Source organism: Pristiophorus japonicus, chromosome 20 (assembly GCF_044704955.1).
Source record: "Pristiophorus japonicus isolate sPriJap1 chromosome 20, sPriJap1.hap1, whole genome shotgun sequence".
Lineage (NCBI taxonomy): Eukaryota > Metazoa > Chordata > Chondrichthyes > Pristiophoridae > Pristiophorus > Pristiophorus japonicus.
Window position 1 is genome coordinate 8,404,868 of NC_091996.1, and position 27,782 is coordinate 8,432,649.

The 27,782-nt window shown below is 46.9% G+C and overlaps 1 protein-coding gene across 1 annotated transcript in view; it reads right to left on the reverse strand.

The window, feature by feature from the left end:
- The window catches only part of col27a1b (collagen, type XXVII, alpha 1b), a 740,056-nt gene that overhangs the window by 489,113 nt on the left and 223,161 nt on the right, over positions 1–27,782 (reverse strand). Inside the window, exon 8 of the mRNA XM_070863596.1 lies at positions 8,145–8,189. Coding sequence (XP_070719697.1) covers positions 8,145–8,189 — 45 coding nt within the window. The remainder of the gene's footprint in view (positions 1–8,144; positions 8,190–27,782) is intronic.

Genomic DNA, 27,782 nt, shown 5'->3' on the forward strand with positions numbered 1-27,782 from the left:
TGTGAATGGCTTAACCAGTCACATGATGTTCACAAGACTCAATAAAACCCTAGTCAGTTGAGTCTAGGTCATCCACGATGAGGTATGCAGTTGTGAGCCTAGTGGATGAACTGGTAATGTGTAGTGTGATTGTTAAACCTTTTGCCAACTAGTTCTTAATAGCAATGTGTTGCTATGAATTCGTAAGCAAAGAACCCATGAAGTAAATACATTACAGCTAGAAATAAAGGTTTAGCTTTTCATAGATTTTGCATTCGAGTGTTAATAATTAGCATGAAGGCTGTTGTAATATGACAGGCAGTGCTTGCCATTAGTGGTAAATGCCTCATTCCTACAGCTAGTTATACCACATATTTATTTTTATATTCTTTATAAAAATTACAATGGACATTCGGACATGTTTTCTGATGGAATATTGGACCTCCAACAGACTGAATTTATTCCTTATTGAGACACATGCCAATTTGTTCCTTACCACCAGCACCAAAACAGTGCATTCTTACCATCATTTCACTCGAAAACCTTTATGAGGTTGTTATACGTTATGTCTTTAGATGCTCTGATAATGACTCCACGAGGCAATGTGTTGTACTTGAACTGTAGTGACCGTAGTCCTTTATTGATAACTCCAGAGTGAGGATCACACATGGTGGCCTGCCTTTTATACTAGGCCTGGCACACCTGTACAGGTAACCTACTAAGTCTCCCACTGCGGTGTCCTCTGGTGGCACACCTTGTAATAATACAAACAGTAACCATGTAGGATACATGGCACCACTCTCCCCCAAGCCTTTAGTGCAAATCGCCTCTGCATTGACTGTGCTCTGGGCTTCGCTCTATCTGGTTAACCCTTGGCGGATTGTTTCCATCTTGGGTGAGAGGGTGGTGTTTCGTTGCCAATAGAGTGCTGGTGGTTTCTGTTTGTGTGTCCGTGACCACTCCATTCTCTCCCCCCCTTCACCCACCCCACCACATACAGATGGTGCCGTTGACTCATTACATTCATATACATTAAAGTCCCCCAAAAAATTTGCATTTACAGTGTTGCATTCGTGTTACATGCTTGGAATATTCTTGGGGTCAGTACTGGTGCGTGAGGACAAACTAGTGCCAGGACTGCTGGATGGTGTCCAGGTAGTATGGTGGCAGCGCAGTGCCCAGTGCTGGCAGTGGGAACCCGGGTGGCTCAAGTTGCCTGCTCTCGGGGCTTTTGCCGTTGCTTCGAGCGTCGGGTAGGTTCACAGATGCCTGTGACCTCGCTGTCCTCTCCTTGCGCTCCGGGTCGCTGCTGCTCCCTGAGGAGCAGTCGTCTAGCAGGGCACAGGGAACTGCTGACTCGCTTGCCTGGGCGTTATTTGGTTTGGGATCCTGGTTGGTCCCAGTCCCATTTGGGAGAACTGTTGCGGGTGACCCTTCATTCCGGGTATGGCCTTGGTGGCGATAGGGTCTGGGGGTTGCGCCTGAGCACAGTTTGCTCTTTTAGGCTCGTGGCGGTTGGTGCCATCGGATACCTGAGAGGTGGAGCCGATCGGGGGCAGGGTATCGATACCGGTGCCGTTGCCCCCTTGAGATCGCTTGCTCTGCAGCTTATATGTATTGGCTGCTTGTGGCCACACTCCATGGTGCATAACTCTGGTCCAAGGGACGCAGGCTACTACATTGGGTAGCTCGCTGGACCTGTGTGCTCCCGATGAGTGTCTGTCCGCTGCATTGACTGAATGCAGTTGAAATCCTACATTGCACAACGTTTCATTACTCATTGTAAATAACCTGTAGCTCCGATCGCAATCGTGTGACTTTCCTTTGCTTATTGCATGTACACAACTCTGATCATCAATTACACATTTTACATCTAACTCACAGTTGCTCTTACATTGAGAGTGTGGGACTGTCCCTTTAAGTGTGGTGGGTTTCAGGCTTCCTTTAAGAGGGCCTTGCTATCTTTACCCCAATCCTCTTCTCCGTTTGGTGCCACGTGTTGCTCCATCAGCGCTGCACCTTGTGGTCTGGCTGCTGCCATCTTTTTCTTCAGCGCATCACCTCGTGGTTCGGGTGCCATCTTTCCTCCATCCACGATGTTGACTGCGGAGATCCTCTTCTCCCCGGGTTCTGCCACCGAAGCTGCGAAGTCACCTTTGGATCCGATTTTCTTCCTCCGGAGTCCTGCCACTGGAGCCTGGTGCGTTCGGATCATCTCAGCTGGATCATCTCCACGCAGTCATGCTGAGCGGTCTGTGCCTCAGGTGCTGTGCTAGTCTGCTCTCTGGTGCCAGGTCCACCCTCAGGTGAGGGCTTGCTTTGCCTCTGAGCACGGGGGACGATCGATCACTGGAGGGGTGAAATCTTCCCAACTCCAATGGATCTTCTCCATCCACCTTCTTCCGAGTAGCGTTGGTCCATCACCTGCAACAATCCACAGTGGTAACTTGTGCACCGCGCCATCATGGAGTACCTTTACATCCGCACTACCAACGACTGGGATAAGTTCATCGGTGTAGGTGCGCAGCTTTGCCTGAGCCGGGACCAACTTGGGTTGTTCAGTTTGATTGTCCGATAGCCTCTCAAAGGCGTTTTGATTCATTACTGACTGGCTCGCCCCCGTGTCCACTTCCATGAAGACTGGAACGCCATTTATCTCGACTTCCATCCTCAACGGGGAACACTCGGTGGTGCATTAAACATACCATATACCTCATTGTGGGGTTGAGCTACCTCGCTGACTATCGTTTCATAATCCGCGCTGGATTCATGGCCATCTGCAGACTCTTCTTCAACACTGAGTCCTATTTCTTTTACACATTCGCTGGAGGTGGCCCTGTGTGCTGCAGCCTTGACACACATAGGGCCCAAGTTTCCACACGATAAAAAACAGGCGCCCCTCCGAGCTGGGCGCCCGTTTTTCGCGCCTAAAACAGCGCCGGAACAAAAACTCGCGATTCTGGAGCGCCCTGCAGCTCCTTGTCTGTTTGGCGCGGCGCCCAGGGGGGCGGAGCCTACACTCGCGCTGATTTTGTAAGTGGGACGGGGCGGGTACTATTTAAATTAGTTTTTTTCCTGCCGGCACCGCTGTGCGTGCACGTTGGAGCGTTCGCGCATGCGCAGTGTGAAGGAAACATTGGCACTCGGCCATTTTTGTAGTTCTTTGTAGCTGTTTAATTTTTGAACATTTTTTAATAAAAGCACATTGCCATCAGCACATCAGCACTGAGAAGGCTGCAGGAAGCCTCAGAAAGTTGAGGCAGCCGTTTCCCGACGACCTCCCCCTTTTGCCGTCGGGAAATGGCTCCTCAATTTCTGAGGCTTCCTGCAGCCTTCTGTCTCCTTCCCTCCCTCCCGCCATCTGGAACGGCTTCCTCCCCACCCCCCCCACCCCCGCGTTCGGTTGGCGGTCGGTTCCCTCCCTCCCTCCCTCCCGCCGTCTGGAACGGCTTCCTTCCTCCTCCCCCCCCTCCCCGGTTCGGTCGGCGGTCGGTTCCCTCCCTCCCTCCCTCCCACCGTCTGGAACGGCTTCCTCCCTTCCCCCCCCCCCCCGCGTTCGGTCGGTCGGTTGGTCCCCTCCCTCCCTCCCGCCCGCCAGCCATCTGGAACAGCTTCCTTCCCCCGCCTCCCCCCCCCGCCCCCCCGCGTTCGGTCGGCTCCCTCGTTTTGAGGCTTGCTGCAGCATTCTCCCTGGCTGAAGCACTTTCACACAGGTAGGAAGATGGTTTATTTAATGTTTTCTTTGCTTATAAATTTTTATTCAGGTTGGATTTATTTGTATAATATTTGTATAAGTATAAATAAGGATTTATTGTAGAATTTAATGACTTCCCTTCCCCCTCCCTCCCCCCCCACCTCGTTCTGGACACCTAATTTGTAACCTGCGCCTGATTTTTTAATGTGTAGAACAGGTTTTTTCAGTTCTACAAAAATCTTCACTTGCTCCATTCTAAGTTAATTTGGAGTACGTTTTCACTGTGGAAACTTTCAAATCAGGTGTCAGTGGCCAGACACGCCCCCTTTTGAAGAAAAAATTCTGTTCCAAAGTGGAACTCTTCTACCTGACTAGAACTGCAGAAAAAAAATGTGGAGAATTGCGATTTCTAAGATAGTCTGTTCTCCACCAGTTGCTCCTAAAAATCAGGCGCAAATCATGTGGAAACTTGGGCCCATAGTCTTTAAAGTGGCACTGGTGAACCCTGTGATTTTCTCTGCAACGCCAGCATGCTGCTACTCAGTTAGCCCTCCTCGGCGAACTCTGAGTTAAGGGACTCGGGGGGCCTGTTCTCTCTTCCCCGAGAAGGTTCACATTCTACAGTCCAGCCTCTAAAAGGCACCACTCTGTGCACAGTACTTGCCGGGTTTGAGTCATCTGCCTAGAACCGCAGGTCAAGGTCATAAATCCCTGGCCTTCGGAGATGGCCTTCTGCAGTGTGACTGTCGTAGCTGCAGACAGTAGCTTATGAAGAAGGTCCACATGGCCGATTCCAATGACAAAGGTATCCTGCAGAGCTTCAGTGAGGTGGTCGCAGAAATCACACTGTCTCGCCAGCCTCCTGAGGCCTGCAGCATATTTCACGATTTCCTGGCCTTCGGTGGGTGTAGAACTGGTATCTGGCTGAGAGGATGCTCTCTTTGGGCTTGAGTTGTTCTTGGATCAGTGTTACAAGCTCCTCGTACGTCTTGGTCGTTGTCTTTGCTGGTGCCAGCAAGTCCCTGACGAGACCATAGACAGTGGGCCCACAACTGGTTAGCTTATCAGCCAGTGTGGCTGGATTGTCGCCTGCCAGATCGTTTGCTGTGAAGAAATGGTTGAGTCTCTCCACAAAGGCGTCCCAATCATCATCAACGGCGAACTGCTGCAAACGTACCAAGGGCAGCCATTTTCGTGTGAAGGTCCATAATCTCGTCGCCAATTGTTATGTCTTTAGATGCTCTGATAATGACTCCATGAGGTAATGTGTTGTACTTGAACTGCAGTGACCTTAATCCTTTATTGATAATTCCAGAGTGAGGATCACACCTGGTGGCCTGCCTTTTATACTAGGCCAGGCACACCTGTACAGGTAACCTACAAGTCTCCCACTGCGGTGCCCTCTGATGGCACACCTTGTAATAGTACAAACAGTAACCATGTAGGATACATGACATCATAGAGCTAAAAATGGTGTGAACAGCGCCAGTAAGAAACAAACAGTAGTGATGAACAGTATTGAAAGAAATAGTAATACAGGTACATGGACAGTGTAAAGGGCATAACAAGAGTTGGAGAATTTGAAGAGCAGTGAGTCGGGAACTAGAAGGCATTTATTTGAGATAATCATCAACATATCGAAGGAAGGGATGAAGAGAATGAATTTATTTTTCAGGCAGAGGGCTGTTAGGATATTGAATGCCCTATAAGAAACAGTGATGGAATCATCCATTTCTCTCTCTAACTCAATACATAAACTAATAAAGACGTTTCTGTTTCTTCGCCTCTCCTAGGAGGTTACATTTTATGGCCCCAACCTGCTCCTTTGAAGAGAGACATCATCAAGGTCCAGGTCGGTGATTGGAGCGTGGGCAGGTACAGCAGGAGCGGCGAGGTCAGGGTGAATGAGCGGTGAGAGACTGTGGAGGGATGTGATCGGGGCCCAGGGGAGGCCTGAGTTCAGTCCCCAGAAGAGGCAAGGGCCCAGGGGCAGCACGGGCCAGCCCACACTGCGATATGTGTGCGTACTAGGTCCGTGCAGTAGAGCTGGTCTCCAGTCGTCTTGGGTAACCCTTGCCACTGGACCAAGACCGAGCTCTGTCAAGCCCGTGTGGTGGCTGGTGTGAAACGGGCACCACAAGTTAAAAAAATCCACGCACAGGCATCTTCCACCCTTCAAGTTCGGAACCTGGAATTTAGGTCCTTCATTGAAACACCTGTGAACTCATTCCTTTTCATTATGGAAGCAAGTCATCCTTGTTTCGACGGACTGCCTATGATGATGATGAAGATGACATAAGAATAAAAGAAATAGAAGCAAGATTAAGCCATACGGCCCCCTCGAGCCTGTTCTGCCATTTAAGATCATGGCTGATCTTCTACATCAATTCCACTTTCCTGCCTTATCCCCACATCCCTTGATTCAGTTAGTGCCCAAAAATCTATTGATCCCAGTCTTGAATATACCCATCGAGTGAGCATCCACAGCCCTTTGGGGTTCCTCTTCTCTCCAAACCCCATTCCTCTCTTCCTGACCCCTATTCCCCCTCTCTCTGGCTCCGGATGGGTGGGGAGTGTCTGTATCGTGATACACAAGGTATCATAACTATGTGGGGCAGCTTAAATGAACCAGTTGGTCGTTTCCTGTTTGTCATTTTCCTATGTTTGCAAAACTGCCAGCCACTTTCTCTCTACACACAGACTTTAAAACATCCGCTTACTTGTTTTGCGTGTTTAGCTGCCTTAGCCTTCTTGCAGGACAAGCACAAATTTAAAACACAGTGCTCTTCTCTAGGGTTGACTGGAAATCTGAAGCCATGCCTATAGACTGCTTTCTCAGACAGGTGTATTGACAAAAATATGATTCCAATTCCTTTGAAGTTATACTGAAACAAAAGGCAATGGGCAGCAACATTGCTCATAATTACATACGGTCAACAGCCATTCACAAAAAGCTGAATTTCTCTATATCAGTATTAAATAGATAGCTAGTCTTTGACAATGGCAGGGTGCCTCCCCCTCAACCCATTTCCTCTATCCTCCAGAACCGATTGCCCCTCCCAGTAAACTACAGAGACATTTCGTAGCCTGACTGTCTGTAACCAGTGTCAAGCTAAGCACGTTGAATAGAATGATACCCAAGCAGCACGGTGTCATAAAGACCTTCTGAGGCCCCGATTTTAACTCCAGGGTGGATTCCCCGCTCAGGCCCAAGTTAAAAGTACAGTCGGGTCTCCACGATGTCATCGGGCCTCAACACGCATATGTAAAGAAGGGGCCTGTTGGCTCCGGGCATGTGTCCTTGCTGCCTGCTCAGGAGAGCAGGATAAAATTGCAGATGTTGCGATCATGGTGGTTTTCGGACAGGTAAGAGCCAGGACGATTTTAGTGAGGAGGATTAAATGTGGCTGAAGTGATTTCCTTTTGGATTCTAAACTGCTGATGTGAATTGTCTCCATCTTGCAGAAACTACTAGCCATAACAGTGTTAGCCGTGGCTCAGTGGGCAGCAGACTTGCCTCTGAGTCAGAAGGTTGTAGGTTCAAGTCCCACTCCAAAGACTTGAGCACATACATCTAGGTTGACGCTCTGCTGAGGGAGTGCTGCACTGTCAGAAGTGTTGTCTTTCAGATTAGACATTAAACTAAGGTCCTGTCTGCTCTCTCAGGTGGACACAAAAGATCCCACAGCACTATTTCGAAGAAGAACAGGAGAGTTATCCCCAGTGTCCTGGCCAATATTTATCCCTCAATCAACATAACAAAAACAGATTATCTAGTAATTATCACATTGCTGTTTGTGGGAGCTTGCTGTGCAGAAATTGGCTACCATGTTTCCTACATTACCACAATGACTACATTCCAATTGGCTGTAAAGTGCTTTGAGGCATCCAGTGGTTGTGAAAGGCGCTATATAAATCCAAGTCTTTCTTTCTTTAAGTGAACCAACTAAACAGTATTTGTAGGACATGGAGAGTTAAACAATTAATGTAGGAGATTGACAATTCAAAGTTATTTTACATTTAATGGGATGAAATCTGTCTATGCTTTCTTCAATAATTCAGCCTGCATCTGTGAGTATTCATGGGTACGGTGGCATAGTGGTTATGTTACTGGACTACTAATCCAGAGGCCTGGACTAATGATCCAGAGACATGAGTTCAAATCCCATCACGGCAGCTGGGGAATTTAAATTCAATTGAATAAATCCAGAATTTAAAAAAACCTAGTGTCAATGGACCATGAAGCTACCAATTGTCATAAAAAAACATCTAGTTCACTAATGACCTTTAGGGAAGGAAATCTGCTGTCCTTACCCGGTCTGGTCTACATGTGACTCCAGACCCACAGCACTGGATGCTACTCTTAACTGCCCTCGGCTCACCACCACCTACACAAGGGCAATTAGAGATGGGCAATAAATGCTGGCTTTGCCGTAAAATAATTTTTTTAAAGAGGGAAGTGCACACTCACTGGTTCTCCAGGATGGCCAAGTGGTCCAGAGTAACCTTTCAATCCCTGAATGAAAGAGAAAAAAAACATTAGTCAGTTTGAAAAAGAACAAGAAAAACAAACATTTGTGTAACTGAAATACGAAACACATGCATAAAAGCAAATACATGAAAGTGTAGAAAAGTACAATCTTGGCAAAATGTGAAAATTCTGAGGAAGACCGCAGTTCATTTTCATGAACAAAATATTCAGTGAACTATATTCCTGGGGGGGGATGGGAAGAGAGTCAAAAAACAAATGTGTCATTTTTGTAGTAGCAAATGTGAAATCATGTGGCTTGAGGTGACTTTTATCATCTTGTTTGCCAAATACTTTAAGTTGACAATGGCACTCTGTTAAATCTTGTAGGAAAAGGGTTCAATTATTTGTTGTCTTGGTCACACCTGACTGGCAAGAGGACTGAACATTTTGTCCTTGGTCAACAGCCCCACAGTGAGCAGATGGGTTTGGTTTGATTTTTAACCTTCATTTTCTCAGCTTGATCTGCGCACAAATCTTTGCCAAAGATCCCAAAGATAAATGTTTTGCTCAATGGGTAAATAACGTGGTAATGGGCCATGTAAATCAGGAAGATCTAAAGATCAATTCCTGCTCTTTGTCGAGTTGGCTGAACATTGGCAGGTAGTGGTCGGGATGCTACAATCAGCCTCAGCTTTCCCAGACTAGGAAGGGAAAAACAGCAAGGGTTCCTGATGCGAGCTGCTATACTGTGATCTCCATTAGAAAGTGAGTGTGTGTGGATGTTGGGTGATGACAGGATCAGGCCAAATACCTGCAGTGGCTACCATCTACAAGATGCACTGCAGCAACTCACGATGTACAAATCTCTGGACAGTGGAGGAAAGGACGTTCCGAACGTGGCCCTCATCCTAATGGCCACCTTTGTGTGCGGCTGTATCAAGCTGTGCACAGCCCCCCAGTATGCAAACACCAAGTGTCACTACGTGCTGAGGTTCTACCTGTCCCCGGTGTTGCGAAGGATGGGTCTGGCCACGCTGCCGCGAAACGCCCCCACCAGTTGGACCATGCCTGTCCACCTGTCCTTCGTGGAAAAGTTCCTCACAGAAACCCCTTTGACCACAAGTGCCATAAAACAGTGGTCAGCACGTAAGGTCCTGGACGCCCTATGAAAGACGGAGATGGTGGACCCTGTCGGGTGGTTCCCTGAGCGGACTGTCGAACTCGTTTGGCAGAATGTCTCATCGCCAGAGCTTACACACAAGCACCAAGACATAGCTTGGTTGGCGGTGAGGAGAGCCCTACCCGTCAGAGCGTTCATGCACAGCCGACGCCTCAGCAGCACGGCACGGTGCCCCCGAGCCGGCTGCGGGGTGGACGAGACTGTCACCCATCTCCTTCAGGACTGCGCCTTTGCTAGCCAGGTCTGGAAAGAGATGCAGTGGTTGCTGTCGAGGTTCATCCCAAGCAGCTCCGTAACACAGGACTCTGTGCTCTACGGGCTGTTCCCAGGGACACACACCGAGACAGGCATCACTTGCTGCTGGAGGGCCATAAACTCGGTCAAAGACGCCCTTTGGTTTGGCCGAAACTTGCTGGTTTTCCAGAACAAGGAGATGACCACGTCTGCGTGTTGCAGACTGGCGCAATCCAAGATCCAGGAATACGTGCTGAGGGATGCACTTAAAATTGGTGCAGTCACCGCAAAGGCACGGTATGAAAGGGCCACAGTTTAAAGCCCCTCTGCCACGGAAAACCCGGGGGCAGGAATCAGTACAAAACCCCCCTCGGGCTGTATTTGTAATTTACTTTTTGTGTACATAGAGCACCAAATCTGTAAACACCAATATTGTGCCATGTACAATGCAAAGTCTGTTGCGAAATGCATGTTTGAAAAGAAAAATGTAAATGTACCATCACCCATTCTGTGTACTGTATCGTAACACATGAAACGTAATTTGTGTGAATGTACCACAATGCATCCCGTTTATTGTACCGAATTGCACTTGAACTGGAAAACAAGGAATGTAACGAACAGAACTGCCGTCAGCACCCAAATATAGTGTATGGGATTGCTGACCACAGCTAAATGTACTGAAATGCCTCTGAATGTACTGTACAGATTTTTTTATGAATAAAGTATATTTTGAAATTAAAAAAAACTCGCCAAGGCTTCTTTAACAGCACCTCCCAAACCCACGGCCGCTACCACCTAGAAGGACAAGGGCAGCAGGTGCACGGGAACACCACCACCTCCACGTTCCCCTCCAAGTCACACACCATCTTGACTTGGACATATATCGCCGTTCCTTCATCGTCAATGAGTCAAAGTCCTGGAACTCCCTCCCTGGGAGCACCTTCACCACACGGACTGCAGCGGTTCAAGAAGTTAGCTCACCAACACTTTCTTGAGGGCAGTTAGGGATGGGCAATAAATGCTGGCTTTGCCAGCGCCGCCCACATTCCATGAATGAATAAAAAGAAAAAAGCTACATTGCAATGCCTCTATGATTGACTAGCCTACCAACACAGCATTTAAGTGACATGTACAGAAAAGCCACTTGGGTCATGTAGCAGAGGACAGCTGACACCATATCGCACCCTGAAAAACTGGATTCAGCAGGTGAGAAGCAAGGCGAGAAAATGGGAGAGGACACATAGGGAGTCAGCAACTGTGCTACTTACAAAGGAAAAAGTACCATGGAATATTTGCGACATGGTTCGGTGTCTCAGCTCAGCTCAGCTCAATCCAAGTATTGAAAGCATTCACACAGATTCACTGGACATACTCAAATGCATTTGGTGAACCAACAGTGCAAGGTATGTTTCATAATTTTAAGTACATGGCATTCATACACAGAGGGCAATTGTATTCTTTTGGTGATTTGGACTTTTCTGATTTGTTCGACACTGTGGGCTCAATGACAATCAAACCAAAGCTCTGAAATGAATCTGAACGTCCAGAAAGTTGTTGAAATGTAATTTGTTTTTCTAATTTTCACCCTCTTCTCCGAATGGTCCATAATATGCAGGCAGCCCTCAAATACACACAACTTTCTAAATCGTGGATGGCATCACTGCTGAGTTCTCTCGAACCTTTATCTGACAGGCTTATACACAATTATCCACACTTCCCAGCACGGGTCAGTGATTAGCAATCGGTACTAGGAAGTCTGGCTGATTTTTTTCTCCTCCTCCTTAAACTGCAGCGCTGAGCACAATGCTGCCTGCCTGAGGTCAGATAATTAAGCAATTGTCATGTATGTAACCTTCATGTAACTGTAACCTTCATAACAACACTGCATACACCTAACAAATGCACACCTTGACCACAGGGGATGAACTTGTGGGAGACACCTCTCATCTGGTCATCCAGGTATATAAAGGGAGGTCCCATGCAGGGTCATCACTTCTTGGTCCTGTGAATAAAGGTTCAGGTCACAGAGTGACCTTGTCTGCAGAATGTGCCTCATGTGAATTTATAGTCGTGTGTAAGGACATTACATTTGGCGACGAGAAACTGGAATCAACGACTCACGAGAATGGCCACCGGTAGCACAGAGGAACAGTACTGTGTTGGTGAGGACTGGGACGATTTCATTGAGGGGCTCCAGCAGAGCTTTGTCATGAAAGACTGACTGGGAGATGCAGCGGCTGACAAGCGAAGGGCGCATCTACTGACCAGCTGTGGACCCAAGACATACGCGCTGATGAAAAACCTGCTCGCACCCGAGAAGCAGGCGGACAAAATCTTTGAAGAGCTCAGCAAACTGATCGGTGAGCACCTCAAACCGGCGAGCAGTATACACATGGCCAGACACCGATTCTATACACACCGACGTCAGGAAGGACAGAGCATACCGGACTTCGTTGCGGACCTTCGGCGCTTGGCCAGCCTCTAAGTTCACAGACGCCTGCAGGGGGGAGATGTTAAGGGATTTCTTTATTGAGGGCATTGGTCATACTGGGATTTTCAGAAAGCTAATTGAGACCAAGGACTTGACCTTGGAAGCGGTGGCGTTGATGGCTCAGACCTTCATGGCGAGGGAAGAGGAAACCAAGATAATATACGCACGCAACTCTGCTTCCAATGTGGCGATGGATCAGGGAATTAACATTGTAAATGCGATTCAGAACCCCGCAGGCAGGCAAGGGCAATTCGACACAACCCAGGCAGCAACAGACTCTAGAGTGGGTCCTCAACAGAGACAATGGCAGGTTGAACAGACATTTACACCATCACGGTGGACAATGCGTCCCGGGATGGGGCCATTGACACCCATTAACGGAGTGCTCAAGATTAATCAAAGAGACAATCAGAGAGGAATGCCTGGGAACAGCCCTTTTGTTCACAACGGTTTCAACAATTTATCTGTAGAAATTGTAACTTCAGTGGACATTAGCCAGAATGTGCAGGAAGCCCGCAGCGAGGCTAATTTACGAGGCAGATGAACCAGAAGAGGGTTCTGCAAGGCAGGTTGATGCTTGGGACAAAGCAATGGACGCTGAAGTTCAGCAGGTTCATGTGGCAAACATCCACAGCTCATATAGCAAAACGCCACCTGTGATGATTAAAGTCCTATTAAACGGCATCCCGGTACGCATGGAGCCGGACACAGGGGCCAACCAGTCACTTATGAGTGTCCAACAATTCTAGAAACTATGGCCACTTAGAGCTAGCAGACCCAAACTAGAACGCATTGACACGCAACTACGGACGTACACCAAAGAGATCATCCCAGTGCTAGGCAGTGCAATGTTGGTGGTCACACATTATGGATCAGAGAACCGGCTGCCATTCTGGATTGTCCCGGGAAATGGTCCCACGCTTTTGGGGAGGAGCTGGCTAGCCGAGATGAACTGGAAATGGGGGGGATGTGCACACCATTTCATCTGTGGAGCGAAGTTCATGCTCACAGGTCCTACAGAATTTGAGTCACTATTTCAACCTGGTGTCGGGACTTTCATAGGTACCAAAGTAATGATACGCATCACCCCGGACGCCAGACCAGTGCACCACAAAGCCAGAGCTGTGCCGTAAGTGATGCGGGAGAAAATTGAGAGTGAGTTGGACAGGTTGCTAAGAGAGGGCATAATTTTGCCCGTTGAATTCAGCGACTGGGCACGCCCCATCGTCCCTGTCCTAAAAACGGATGGCTCGGTCAGGATCTGTGGCGATTACAAGGTCACTATCAACCGTGTGTCACTACAAGACCAATACCCGCTTCAGAGAGCGGAGGATCTTTTTGCCACTTTGGCAGGCGGCAAGCTGTTCACCAAGTTGGACCTCACTTCAGCCTACATGACCCAGGAACTGGCCGAAGAAACCAAGCTACTGACCAGCATCATCACACACAAGGGGCTGTTTGTCTACAACAGGTGTCCGTTTGGCATTCGATCAGCGGACGCTATCTTTCAAAGGAACATGGAAAGCCTGCTCAAATCCATCCCTGGAACAATCGTATTTCAGGACGACATCCTTATCACGGGTCGAGACACCGAGGAACACCTCCACAACCTGGAAGAGGTGCTACGCTGACTGGACCGGATAGGCCTGCGACTAAATAAGTCCAAGTGTGTGTTTTTGGTCCCAGAGGTCGAGTTTTTGGGCAGGAGGGTTGCCGCAGACAGAATCCGGCCTACCGAATCCAAAACTGAGGCGATTCGTCGTGCGCCCAGGCCCGGCAACACATCGGAGTTGCATTCATTTCTGGCAATCTTGAACTATTTCGGGAACTTTCTGCCGAACTTAAGCACATTGTTGGAGCCTCTACACGTGCTTCTGCGTAAGGGTTGCGATTGGTTTTGGGGGGGGGGGGGGGGGGTGACTGTCAGGAACGGGCTTTCAATCGGGCGCGGAACCTGCTTTGTTCTAATAAGCTGTTGACTCTGTACAACCCCTGTAAGAAATTGGTTTTGACATGTGATTCATCATCCTATGGGGTTGGGTGTGTGTTGTAGCAGAGGAATGATGAGGGCCAACTCCAACCTGTGGCTTATGCCTCCAGGTTGCTCTCCCAAGCAGAACGGGGATATGGGATGGTTGAAAAGGAAGCACTCGCATGTATCTACGGGGTGAAAAAGATGCACCAGTACCTTTTTGGCAGAAGGTTCGAGTTAGAAATGGACCACAAGCCGTTAACATCCCTGTTGTCAGGCAGCAAAGCTGTCAATGCCAATGCGTCAGCTCGCATACAGCGATGGGCTCTCACGCTGGCTGCGTATGACTACACCCATGTGGCTTGAGGATACTGTAATTGGCAAAGAGAGGAATAGGGTCATAGTCGTCAGACTTAACAATGGACAGATATGCCGCAAGCATCTGGACCAAGTAAAAAAAAGGTTCAGCGTGGACACTGAGGAACCTGAGGGAGATCATGAGATGTTGCCCACACCACCGCCAGTGAATGAGCAACAAGAACGTTCAGCAGCATGCACAGTCCCTGCGGCCAACCCGGAATCACCACAGGTGACAGAGACGCATGCCAAGGCTCAACAACCAGAGCCCCAAATGTGGCGCTCCACGAGAGAGCGTCGACCGGCTGAAAGACTTAATCTTTGACCCCATAAGACGTTGGAGGAGGAGGGGGGGGGGGGGAGGTGATGTCATCTATGTAACCTTCATGTAACCGTAACCTTCATAACAACATTGCATACTGTATACACCTAAGAAATGCACACCTTGACCACAGAGGGTGAACTTGTGGGAGACACTCCTCACCTGGTCATCCAGGTATATAAAGGGAGGTCCCACGCAGGGTCATCACTTCTTGGTCCTGTGAATAAAGGTTCAGGTCACAGAGTGACCTTGTCTGCAGAATGTGCCTCGTGTGAATTTACAGTAGTGTGTAAGGACATTACAGCAATGACCGAGAAATGGTGGGAACTTCCAATCTGGATAGCTTCGTTCTACAGCGGGTCATTGGGGAAATAAAAATAACTTGAACCTACAACAACTTGTTTATATATAGTGCCTTTAACATAGTGCAACATCTCAAGATGCTTCACAGGAATATTATGAGATTAAGATTTGATACTGAGCCGCATAAGTAGAAATTAGCGCAGGTGACCAAAAGCTTGTTTAAAGAGGTAGGTTTTAAGAGGCGTCTTGAAGGAGGAAAGAGAGGTGGAGAGGTTTATGCAGGGTGTTCCAGAGCTTGGGGCCTTGACAACAGAAGGCACGGCCACCGATGGTTGAGCGATTATCATCAAGGATGCTCAAGAGGGCAGAATTTGAGGAGCGCAGACATCCCCGGGAGGTTGTGGGGCTGGAGGAGATTACAGAGATAGGGAGGGGCAAGGCCATGGAGGGATTTGAAAACAAGGATAAGAATTTTTAAATCGAAGCATTGCTTAACCGGGAGCCAATGTAGGCCAGCGAGCACAGGGGGTGATGGGTGAGAGGGACTTGGTGCGAGTTCGGACACGGGCAGCCGAGTTTTGGATCACCTCTAGTTTACAAAGGGTAGAATGTGGGAGGCCAGCCAGGAGTGCATTGGAATAATCAAGTCTAGAGGTAACAAAGGCATGGATGAGGGCTTCAGCAGCAGATGAACTGAGGCAAGGGCGGAGACGGACGATGTTACTGAGGTGGAAATAGGCGGTCTTAGTTCTGCTGCGGATATGTAGTCGAAAGCTAATTTCCGGGTCAAAAATGTCTCCAAGGTTGGGAACGGTTAGGTTCAGCCTCAGACAGATGTTGTGGAGCGGGATGGAGTCAGTGACTAGGGAACGGAGTTTGTGGCGGGGACCGAAAACAATGGCTCCGGTCTTCTCAATATTTAATTGGAAAAAATTTCTGCTCATCTAGAACTGAATGTCGGACATGCAGTCTGACAATTTAGAGACTGTGGGTGGGGGGGGGCGGGGCGGGGGGGTCAAAAGAAGTGGTAGTGAGGTAGTTGCTACTATGGCTCTGAACCAAAGGCTTTCAACCTGGGGTCCTTGGATCTGAGGGGACCACTTAGGGATTCCTGGGGTTTTTGAAGGCATCGGATTTCTATCCATCTAGCATTAGAGTTCTATATTTTTTCTCTATTGACTTACTAGCAGTTACCTTCTGTTGTTATATAATAATAAAACATGTCTTCTGCAAACATGGCACTGTTTTCCTTTGGAAAGATAACCCTGTCCTTCAGAAGTTAGAATGAAGTGTGTCAGAATATGCAGGAGTTCCCCAGGGTTCATTACATTTGCACAGGTCTGAAACCTACTGCACAAAGGTGTTACCTGCACAAAATAATCTAAAGACGGTTTTCAATTTCAAATCATTTTTTTTTTCTGACTCATAGATTTTAACCCAATAACCAATGCACTTCAATTTTTCTAAGCCTGAGTAAAGGTTCAGGAGCTGTAATATTTTTTACATGGTGGTTCCCCTCTCCCACTCCTCGTAATTCAGTTTGTGCTGTGGAAATGACAAGCCCTAGAGCAACTCAGTAAGAACATAAGAAATAGGAGCAGGAATATGCCATTTGGCCCCTCGAGCCTGCTCCGCCATTTAATAAGATCATGGCTGATCTGGTCATGGACTCAGCTCCACTTCCCTGCCCACTCCCCATAACCCTTTACTCCCTTATCGCTCAAAAATCCGTCTAACTCCGCCTTAAATATATTCAATGACCCAGCCTCCACAGCTCTCTGGGGCAGAGAATTCCGCAGGTTTACAACCCTCAGAGAAGAAATTCCTCCTCATCTCAGTTTTAAATGAGCGGCCCCTTATTCTGAGACTATGTCCCCTAGTTTTAGTTTCCCCTATGAGTGGAAATATCCTCTCTGCATCCATCTTGTCGAGTCCCCTCATTATCTTATATGTTTCGATAAGATCACCTCTCATTCTTCTGAACTCCAATAAGTATAGGCCCAACCTACTCAACCTATCTTCATGTCAACCCCCTCATCTCCTAGTGAGCCTTCTCTGAACTGTCTCCAATGCAAGTATATTCTTCCTTAAATACGGAGACCAAAACTGAATGCAGTACTCTAGGTGTAGCCTCACCAATACCCTGTACAGTTGTAGCAGGACTTCTCTGCTTTTATACTCTATCCCCCTTGCAATAAAGGCCAACATTCCATTTGCCTTCCTGATTACTTGCTGTACCTGCATACTAACTTTTTGTGTTTCATGCACAAGGACCCCCAAGTCCCTTTATACTGCAGCACTTTGCAATTTTTCTTCATTTTAATTATAATTTGCTTTTCTATTTTTTCTGCTAAAGTGGATAACTTCATATTTTCCCACATTATACTCCATCTGCCCAATTTTTACCCACTCACTTTTAACATTTCCTTCTTTATATCCCATACATACAGCCCCTCTAAAACGTTCATCCTGTACCTGTTTAGAAAATAACAGATCTTACTATTCAGAAATGAAATCTCAATTTTCCCCAAAGTTTTGACACAGACTTTCATAAAAACATAAGTAATGGGAACAGGAGAAGGCCATCAAAAATCGTCTTGCTTTTCTCCACAATAGAAGCTAGCAGCACAGACAAGGCTTCTTCAGTAACTCCATTAACAATCCTTTTAACGCTTCCACAAGTTAAGTAGCTCATATAGCTGCTGGAGAAGTATTTAAAGATTATTATTGCAGTTGCATTGTCATTACCTGCTATTTTCCTGTTAGCACTAACGAAGCTGGGATCTTAGAAATCATGCATTTCAAATCCGTGAGTTCCTGAAATCTCATTCGGTCATAAATTACAGTGAGAAATGTAAATTTCACCTCCTCAGCAATAAACGGGCAAAGTCTAGCCTAAGATTACAAGAGCAACACCACAGCATGAACATAGAGTTGTCAGAAAGGAATAATGAAATATAACTGAGTGCCAAGAACTGAGAGACCTCCCTGCTGGGCAGTCTCTCCCCAAACACCACAGAGTCTGTGCAGCACTACCGAGTGATCAATATCACACACAAGTGTAGAAGGCCAATCTTTAGGCTGCCAGACATAGCTGCATAATTTTCATGTTAGCATTTTTACAGGTCCTTGGGTTTTCTAAATACTTAAATACTGCCCCTCTTTGTACCTACACTCTGGACTATAATTTCCTCTTTGTTCAAAAGACTATTTTCCTTTTTCTTTAAATTCTTATTTCAACCTGATAACAAAATGCTTGATCCACTTGGATTTTAATTGGGGGAGGGTGGAGGGGGCGGGGGAATGAAAATTCAGCCAAGCATGGTGCATCTATAATAGTGATCCCTTAACACACCAACATGCATAACATAAGAATTAGGAGCAGGAGTAGGCTCGTTGGCCTCTCGAGCCTTCTCCGCCATTCAATGAGATCATGGCTGATCTTCTACCTCAACTCCACTTTCCTGCACTATCCCCATATCCCTTGATTCCCTTAATATTCAAAAATCTATCTCTGTCTTGAATATGTTCAATGACTGAGCCTCCACAGCCCTCTGGGGTAGAGAATTCCAAAGATTCACCACCCTCCGAGTGAAGAAGTTTCTTCTCATTTCAATCCTAAATGGCCGACCCCTTATTCTAAGACTGTGATCCCTGGTTCTAGACTTCCCAGCCAGGGGAAACATCCTCCTTGCATCCACCCTTTCAAGTCATGTAAGAATTTTGTATGTTTCAATGAGATCACATCTCATTCTGCTGAACTCTACCCTAGTCTACTCAATCTCTCCTCATAGGACAATCCCTCCATCCCAGGAATCAGTCTGGTGAACCTTCGTTGCACTCCCTCAATGGCAAGTATATCCTTCCTTAGCTAAGGAGACCAAAACTGTACACAATACTCCAGGTGCGATCTCACCAAGGTCCTATATAATTGTAGTAAGATGTCTTTAGTCTTATACTCAAATCCTCTTGTAATAAAGGCCAACATACTATTTGCTTTCTTAATTGCTTGCTGAACCTGCATATTAACTTTCAGTGATTTGTGTACAAGGACACCCAGGTCCCTCTGAACACAAGCATTTCCCAATCTCACATCATTTAAAAAAAGGAAGGACCATTCAATGGTGCTATTTAAAGGTATCATCCACCCCATACAGGTTAGTTACTGGTTTGTCCTTTTAGGCTGTTGGTTAACTTCTGGGCGTTTCTCTTGCCAATTTCTGCTCTCGACAACTGACTTATGACTTCCACTAATAACTTTTTGCTGGTTCCAGACTGCCTTCCCAACACTTTTATTGCAGTCATGGTTTATTTTAGGCCAGTCTAGCATTATTTACATTGATTAACCACACCGGTGAACAGGAGCATGTGTGAACAGAGGCAGTTCTGATCATGGTTCCTTTGTTGATCGTCAGAAAAGTAAACATTGTTTATACAGAATGAATTTGCTGTTCATTGCTACAAAAATTCTGATTATAAATATAAACAAACTTGGAAACTGCATAAACATCTGAACATTTTGTGCATTTTATGAGGTAATTTTTGTATGTTTATGGACATTTTTGTTTATTAAAAACTGTGCAAGTCAGTAAATTCTCTATTAGTGTGTAAATTTTCAGCTTTTGTGCTCCTGGAATTATCAGGAAATTGCATGTCCCCGACCCATGAATTTTCATGCTTCATCTTAAGAGGCACAAAATTTACACTAGTGCTTTAAAATAGGAACATAAAGACAGTGGCCTCAAATGTATTTGAGGTTTCTGACAGCCTCCAACTGTAACTCTGATGGTCCCCACCAGAAAGTTTTTTTTAATTCACTCACGGGTTGTGGGTGTCCCTGGCAAGGCCAGCATTTATTGCCCATCCCCAATTGCCCTGGAGAAGGTGGTGGTGAGCCGCCTTCTTGAATCGCAGAATGCAGTTGAGAGTCAACCACATTGCTATGGGTCTGGAGTCACATATCTGCCAGATCGGGTAACGACAGCAGATTTCCTTCTCTAAGGTGTCAGCTGTGGCTCAGTGGGTAGCACTCTCGCCTCTAAGTCAGAAGGTTGTGGGCTCAAGTCCCACTCCAGGGACGCGAGCACAAATAAAATCTATGCTGACACTCCAGTGCACTGCTGAGGGAGCGCTGCTCTGTCAGAGGATCCGTCTTTAGGATTAGACATTAAACCACGGCCCTGTTTGCTCTCTGAAGTGGTGTAAAAGATCCCATGTCACTATTTCGAAAAAGAGCAGGGGAGTTATCCCAGGTGTCCTGTGGCCAATATTTATCCCTCAATCAACATAACAAAAACAGATTATCTGGTCATTATCACATTGGTGTTTGTGGGAGCTTGCTTGTGCACAAATTAGCTGCTGCATTTCCCACATTACCACAGTGACTACACTCCAAAAGTATTTAATTGGCTGTAAAGCGCTCTGAGACATCTGGTGGTTGTGAAATGCGCTATATAAATCTACAGCTTTAAAGGACATTAGTGAACCAGATAGATTTTTATGACAATCTAGTAATTTCATGATTTTTTATAGATTCATCATAGATTTTTACATTACTGACACGAGCTTTTTATTCCAGATTTATTTAATTAACTGAATTTAAATTCCCCTAACTGCCTTGGTGGGATTTGAACACACATCATCCAGGTCATTAGTCTAGGACTCTGGATTACTAGTCCAGTAACATATCCACTAAGCTACTGTCCCAACTTTTTCCAGGGGTTCCCAGTTGGCCTTGTGAGGGGCAGAATCTCCACCCACCCTTGACAAGGTCAACGATGCTGAGGAGGAGGAGGCTCCCTATGGCAGGAGTTTCCACTTCTGCACTTTGAAAGGCCGATGTATATTTTTGGAGGCCAATACAATGAGAAGAAGAATGAGAATATTTTGGCCCTTGAGCTTTGAATGGCTGGCCATCCTTGTAGCAGTGTACTTCTCTCATGGAGATCCTGGACTGAAATAACAGATCTGAAATAACTAAATTGATTCCAATCAGTGAAGTTTTACATCACATTTATACAGAAGGTAATTTTATTACAATACTGGTATATCGCTCGTGTCTTCGCTCACGATAAATTTTGAGATTTAGTTACATTAATGTTTGATTTTAGATTAGGCCACTTGCACTTTCATAGTCATTCTTATTTTGCAAAACCACATTTTGTGTGCATTTTCTTCAATATCTTTATAAAAAAAGTACTGGAAAACTATGGCACTCTTTATTTAGTCTAGATCCCTTCTATGAAGAATTGCAAGGTTAAGATACCATGCAACAACAACACAACGGCTGCTAATCACGAGAGCCTCTTTAAACTCTTTACAAAAAACATAAAACATAATAAATCAACCACATTGCTGTGGGTCTGGAGTCACATATAGGCCAGACCGGGTAGGACGGCAGATTTACTACCCTAAAGTGTCAGCTGTGGCTCAACTGTTATATTTAATGGAATGCCATCCAACATTCTTATGAACACTTAAGTAAAACTTCACTGTCCTACTCTTCATTTTTTCCTCACAAACAAGTGTTGGAGAAACTCCATACACACTGGGCTATAAATTGTGGCCTCGCTGGGTGCGTACGATTTGCACATGCACCCGAACAGGCCCCGCAAATTCCGGGTTTAGGAATGCACTGCGCATGGGCCTAAACCCGGAACTTGCGATCAGTCAATTGCACGCATCCCCGGGAGAAGGACCTTCACGGGTGGAGATTCGGGCTATTTGTCCAACTCCTGTCCAGCGAATGTCCCTAAAACTAAAACTGCTTTTTACCAGCTTAGCAGTTTTAAAAAATAGGAATAATAAATTCTATGAATAATTTTTATATTAAAAATTCTGTCCATTAAGGTAAGTTTTTTTTTAACACTATTAAAACATTAAAGTCAAAAAAAATGTTCTAATTCTAAAACATTTTAATTTAATTCAATTTCTATTAATTTTAAATAAATGGTTTTTTAAAAATTTATTTATGTAAAGTGTTTTATTTGTTTTTGGTGGTATTCCCATTTCATAGTAACAGGCGCTCCATACAAATGGAGCTCCCACTACTATCAATGGGAGTATTACATTTTCATTGGTGGCCCAGGCCCACGTGATCCCAGTGATGCGCTTACGCTCCTTACAAAGCCAGAGTGGTGCCGTATGTGATGCGTGAGAAAATTGAAAGTAAACTGGACAGGCTGCTCAGAGAGGGCATAATTTCGGCCGTTGAATTCAGCGACTGGGCAAGTCCCATCGTTCCCGTCCTCAAAGCAGATGGCTCGGTTAGGATTTGTGGCGACTACAAAGCCACCATCAACCGAGTGTCGCTGCAAGGCCCGCTTCCGAAAGCGGAGGAGCTCTTTGCCACGCTGGCAGGTGGAAAGCTGTTCACGAAGCTGGATCTCACTTCGACCTACATGACTCAGGAACTGGCGGAAGATTCCAAGCTTCTGTCCACCATCACGACGCACAAAGGATTATTTGTCTACAACAGGTGCCCATTTGGCATTCGTTCGGCAGTGGCTATCTTTCAGCGAAACATGGAAAGCTTGCTCAAATCCATCCCTGGAACAGTCGTATTCCAAGACGACATCCTTATAACGGGTCGAGACACCGAGGAACACCTCCGCAACCTGGAGGAGGTGCTACGCCAATTGGATCGGGTAGGCTTGCGGCTGAAAGAGGCCAAGTGTGTGTTTTTGGCCCCAGAGGTCGAGTTCCTGGGCAGGAGGGTTGCCGCAGATGGGATCCGGCCCACTGAATCAAAAACTGAGGCGATTCGCCGGGCGCCCAGGCCCGGCAACACGTCAGAGTTGCGATCATTCTGGAAACTTTCTGCTGAACTTAAGCACATTGTTGGAGCCGTTACAGATGCTCCTCCATAAAGGTTGTGAATGGTTTTGGGGGGATTGTCAAGAACAGGCTTTCAATAAGGCGAGGAACCTGCTGTGTTCCAACAAACTGTTGACTTTGTATGACCCCTGTAAAAAATTGGTTTTAACATGCGATGCGTCACCCTACAGGGTTGGGTGTGTATTGCAGCAGGGTAATGATGACGGCCGACTCTAACCAGTGGCTTATGCCTCCAGGTCGCTCTCCCAGGCAGAGTGTGGATAGGGCATGCTCGAGAAGGAGGCACTCACGTGTGTGTATGGTGTGAAAAAGATGCACCAGTACCTTTTCGGCAGACAGTTCGAGCTAGAGATGGACCACAAGCCGTTAACATCCTTGTTGTCCAACAGCAAGGCTGCCAACACTAATGCGTCAGCTCGCATACAGCGATGGGCCCTCACGCTGGCTGTGTATGACTACACCATACGGCACCGGCCAGGCACCGAAAATTGCGCTGACGCACTCAGCAGGCTCCCACTAGCCACCACCGAGGGGGCGTCGGAGCAGAGCGCCGAGATGGTCATGGCCGTTGAGGCTTTTGACACTGCGGGCTCCCCCATCACAGCCCGACAGATCAAACTCTGGACCGACAGGGACCCCCTCCTATTCATGATAAAGAAATGTGTTCTGACTGGGAATTGGGCGCCCGCACACAGGGCGTGCCCCGAGGAAGTCAGGCCATTTCAGAGACGGATGGATGGACTCTCCATCCAAGATGATTGCCTGTTATGGGGCAGCCGGGTAGTCATGCCCCAGAAAGGAAGGGAAGCGTTCATCAAGGAACTCCACAACGAGCACCCTGGCATCGTGTTAATGAAGGCCATTGCCCGGTCACATGTATGGTGGCCAGGGATTGATTCAGAGCTGGAACACTGGGTTCGCAGGTGCATGACGTGTGCCCAGCTGGGCAATGCCTCCAGGGAGGCTCCACTCAGCCTGTGGCTTTGGCCCACCGGGCCATGGTCACGTATTCACGTAGACGATGCGGGCCCGTTCATGTGGAAAATATTCCTGATCATAGTCAATGCATACTCGAAGTGGATCGAGTGCATCATATTGAACTCATGCACGACATCCATCACAGTGGAGAGTCTGCGTACGGTTTTCGTGACCCATGGCTTGCCGGACATCCTGGTTAGCGACAATGGCCCGTGTTTTACCAGCCATGAATTCCAGGAGTTTATGTCGGGCAATGGGATCAAGCACGTCCGGACAGCGTCGCTCAAGCCGGCCTCCAATGGCCAGGCGGAATGGGCGGTCCAAGTCATAAAGCAGGGCATGCTACGCATCCAAAGACCCTCCCTTCAGTACCGCCTATCGCGCCTCCTGCTGGCCTACAGGTCCAGGCCGCACTCGCTCACGGGAGTCCCGCCAGCGGAACTCCTCATGAAACGCACGCTCAAGACGCAACTGTCCCTCATTCATCCACCCCTGGCAGACATTGTTGAGGGCAAGCACCAGTCCCAAACCGAGCTCCATGATCGAGGCTCAAGGTGGAGGTGTATAGAAATAGATGACCCAGTATTTGTTCTTAACCATGCTTTGGGACCCATATGGCTTGAGGACACCATAATTGGCAAAGAAGGAAACAGGATCATGGTGGTCAGACTAAACAATGGGCAGATATGCCGCAAATACCTGGACCAAGTAAAGACAAGGTTCAGTGCAGACACGGAGGAACCGGAAGAAGAGCATGATGAGATAGCACCCACACCACTGCCAGCGCACGAGCAACAAAGACAGCCCTCAGCATGCACAGTCCCTGCGGCCAGCCCGGACAGGCCGGAATCACCTCAAGTGACAGAGACGCGGGCCGAGGCTCAGCCAACCACCCGATAGACTTAACCTCTGAAACTAAAAGGCCTAAGGGGGGAGGTGATGTCATGTATTTCACCATCTTGCAATGACTATATGTATGTAACTGTAACTCATGCATACTGTACCTGTACCCTTGTAATGCACACCCTGACCACAGGGGGTGAGCTCCTCACCTGGGCTTCCAGGTATAAAAGGGGAGGTCCCACCCAGGGTCAGCACTCTTTGGTCCTGGGAATAAAGTGAAGGTCACAGAGTGACCATGTCTGATATATACATGCCTCGTGTGAGTTTGTAACAAGATAAACATAGAAACATAGAAAATAGGTGCAGGAGTAGGCCATTCGGCCCTTCGAGCCTGCACCGCCATTCAATGAGTTCATGGCTGAACATGCAACTTCAGTACCCCATTCCTGCTTTCTCGCCATACCTCTTGATCCCCCTAGTAGTAAGGACTACATCTAACTCCTTTTTGAATATGTTTAGTGAATTGGCCTCAACAACTTTGTGTGGCAGATAATTCCACAGGTTCACCACTCTCTGGGTGAAGAAGTTTCTCCTCATCTCGGTCCTAAATGGCTTACCCCTTATCCTTAGACTGTGACCCCTGGTTCTGGACTTCCCCAACATTGGGAACATTCTTCCTGCATCTAACCTGTCTAAACCCGTCAGAATTTTAAACGTTTCTATGAGATCCCCTCTCATTCTTCTGAACTCCAGTGAATACAAGCCAAGTTGATCCAGTCTTTCTTGATATGTCAGTCCCGCCATCCCGGGAATCAGTCTGGTGAACCTTCGCTGCACTCCCTCAATAGCAAGAATGTTCTTCCTCAAGTTAGGAGACCAAAACTGTACACGATACTCCAGGTGTGGCCTCACCAAGGCCCTGTACAACTGTAGTAACACCTCCCTGCCCCTGTACTCAAATCCCCTCGCTATGAAGGCCAACATGCCATTTGCTTTCTTAACCGCCTGCTGCACCTGCATGCCAACCTTTAATGACTGATGTACCATGACACCCAGGTCTCGTTGCACCTCCACTTTTCCTAATCTGTCACCATTCAGATAATAGTCTGTCTCTCTGTTTTTACCACCAAAGTGGATAACCTCACATTTATCCACATTATACTTCATCTGCCATACATTTGCCCACTCACCTAACCTATCCAAGTCACTCTGCAGCCTTATATCATCCTCCTCGTAGCTCTCACTGCCACCCAACTTAGTGTCATCTGCAAATTTGGAGATACTACATTTAATCCCCTTGTCTAAATCATGAATGTACAATGTAAACAGCTGGGGCCCCAGCACAGAACCTTGCGGTACCCCACTAGTCACTGCCTGCCATTCTGAAAAGTACCTATTTACTCCTACTCTTTGCTTCCTGTCTGCCAACCAGTTCTCAATCCACGTCAGCACATGACTCCCAATCCCATGTGCTTTAATTTTGCACATTAATCTCTTGTGTGGGACCTTGTCGAAAGCCTTCTGGAAGTCCAAATACACCACATCAACTGCTTCTCCCTTGTCCATTCTACTGGAAACATTCTCAAAAAATTCCAAAAGATTTGTCAAGCATGATTTCCCTTTCACAAATCCATGCTGACTTGGACCTATCATATCACCTCTTTCCAAATGCGCTGCTATGACATCCTTAATAATCATTTTACCCACTACCGATGTCAGGCTGACCGGTCTATAATTTCGTGTTTTCTCTCTCCCTCCTTTTTTAAAAAGTGGGGTTACATTGGCTACCCTCCACTCCATAGGAACTGATCCATGGTCAATGGAATGTTGGAAAATGACTGTCAATGCATCCGCTATTTCCAAGGCCACCTCCTTAAGTACTCTGGGATGCAGTCCATCAGGCCCTGGAGATTTATCAGCCTTCAATCCCATCAATTTCCCCAACATAATTTCCCGACTAATAAGGATTTCCCTCAGTTCCTCCTTCTTACTAGACCCTCTGACCCCTTTTATATCCAGAAGGTTGTTTGTGTCCTCCTTAGTGAATACCGAACCAAAGTACTTGTTCAATTAGTCTGCCATTTATTTGTTCCCCGTTATGAATTGCCCTGATTCTGACTGCAGGGGACCTACGTTTGTCTTTACTAACCTTTTTCTCTTTACATATCTATAGAAACTTTTGCAGTCCGTCTTAATGTTCCCTGCAAGCTTCCTCTCATACTCTATTTTCCCTGCCCTAATCAAACCCTTTGTCCTCCTCTGCTGAGTTCTAAATTTCTCCCAATCCCTGGGTTCGTTGCTATTTCTGGCCAATTTGTATGCCACTTCCTTGGCTTTAATACTATCCCTGATTTCCCTTGATAGCCACGGTTGAACCACTTTCCCTTTTTTATTTTTACGCCAGACAGGGATGTATAATTGTTGTAGTTCATCCATGCGGTCTCTAAATGTCTGCCATTGCCCATCCACTGTCAACCCCTTAAGTATCACTCGCCAATCTATCCGAGCTAATTCACTCCTCATACCTTCAAAGGTAGCCTTCTTTAAGTTCTGGACCATGGTCTCTGAATTAACCATTTCATTCTCCATCCTAATGTAGAATTCCACCATATTATGGTCACTCTTCCCCAAGGGGCCTCGCACAATGAGATTGCTAATTAATCCTCTCTCATTACACAACACCCAGTCTAAGATGGCCTCCCCCCCAGTTGGTTCCTCGACATATTGGTCAAGAAAACCATCTCTTATGCACTCCAGGAAATCCTCCTCCACCGTATTGCTTCCAGTTTGGTTAGCCCAATCTATATGCATATTAAAGTCACCCATGATAACTGCTGCACCTTTATTGCATGCACCCCTAATTTCCTGTTTGATGCCCTCCCCAACATCACTACTACTGTTTGGAGATCTGTACACAACTCCCACTAGCGTTTTCTGCCCCTTGGTATTCCGTAGCTCCACCCATACCGATTCCACATCATCCAAGCTAATGTCTTTCCTTACAATTGCATTCATTTCTTCTTTCACCAGCAACGCCACCCTGCCTCCTTTTCCTTTCTGTCTATCCTTCCTAAATGTTGAATACCCTTGGATGTTGAGTTCCCAGCCTTGGTCACCCTGGA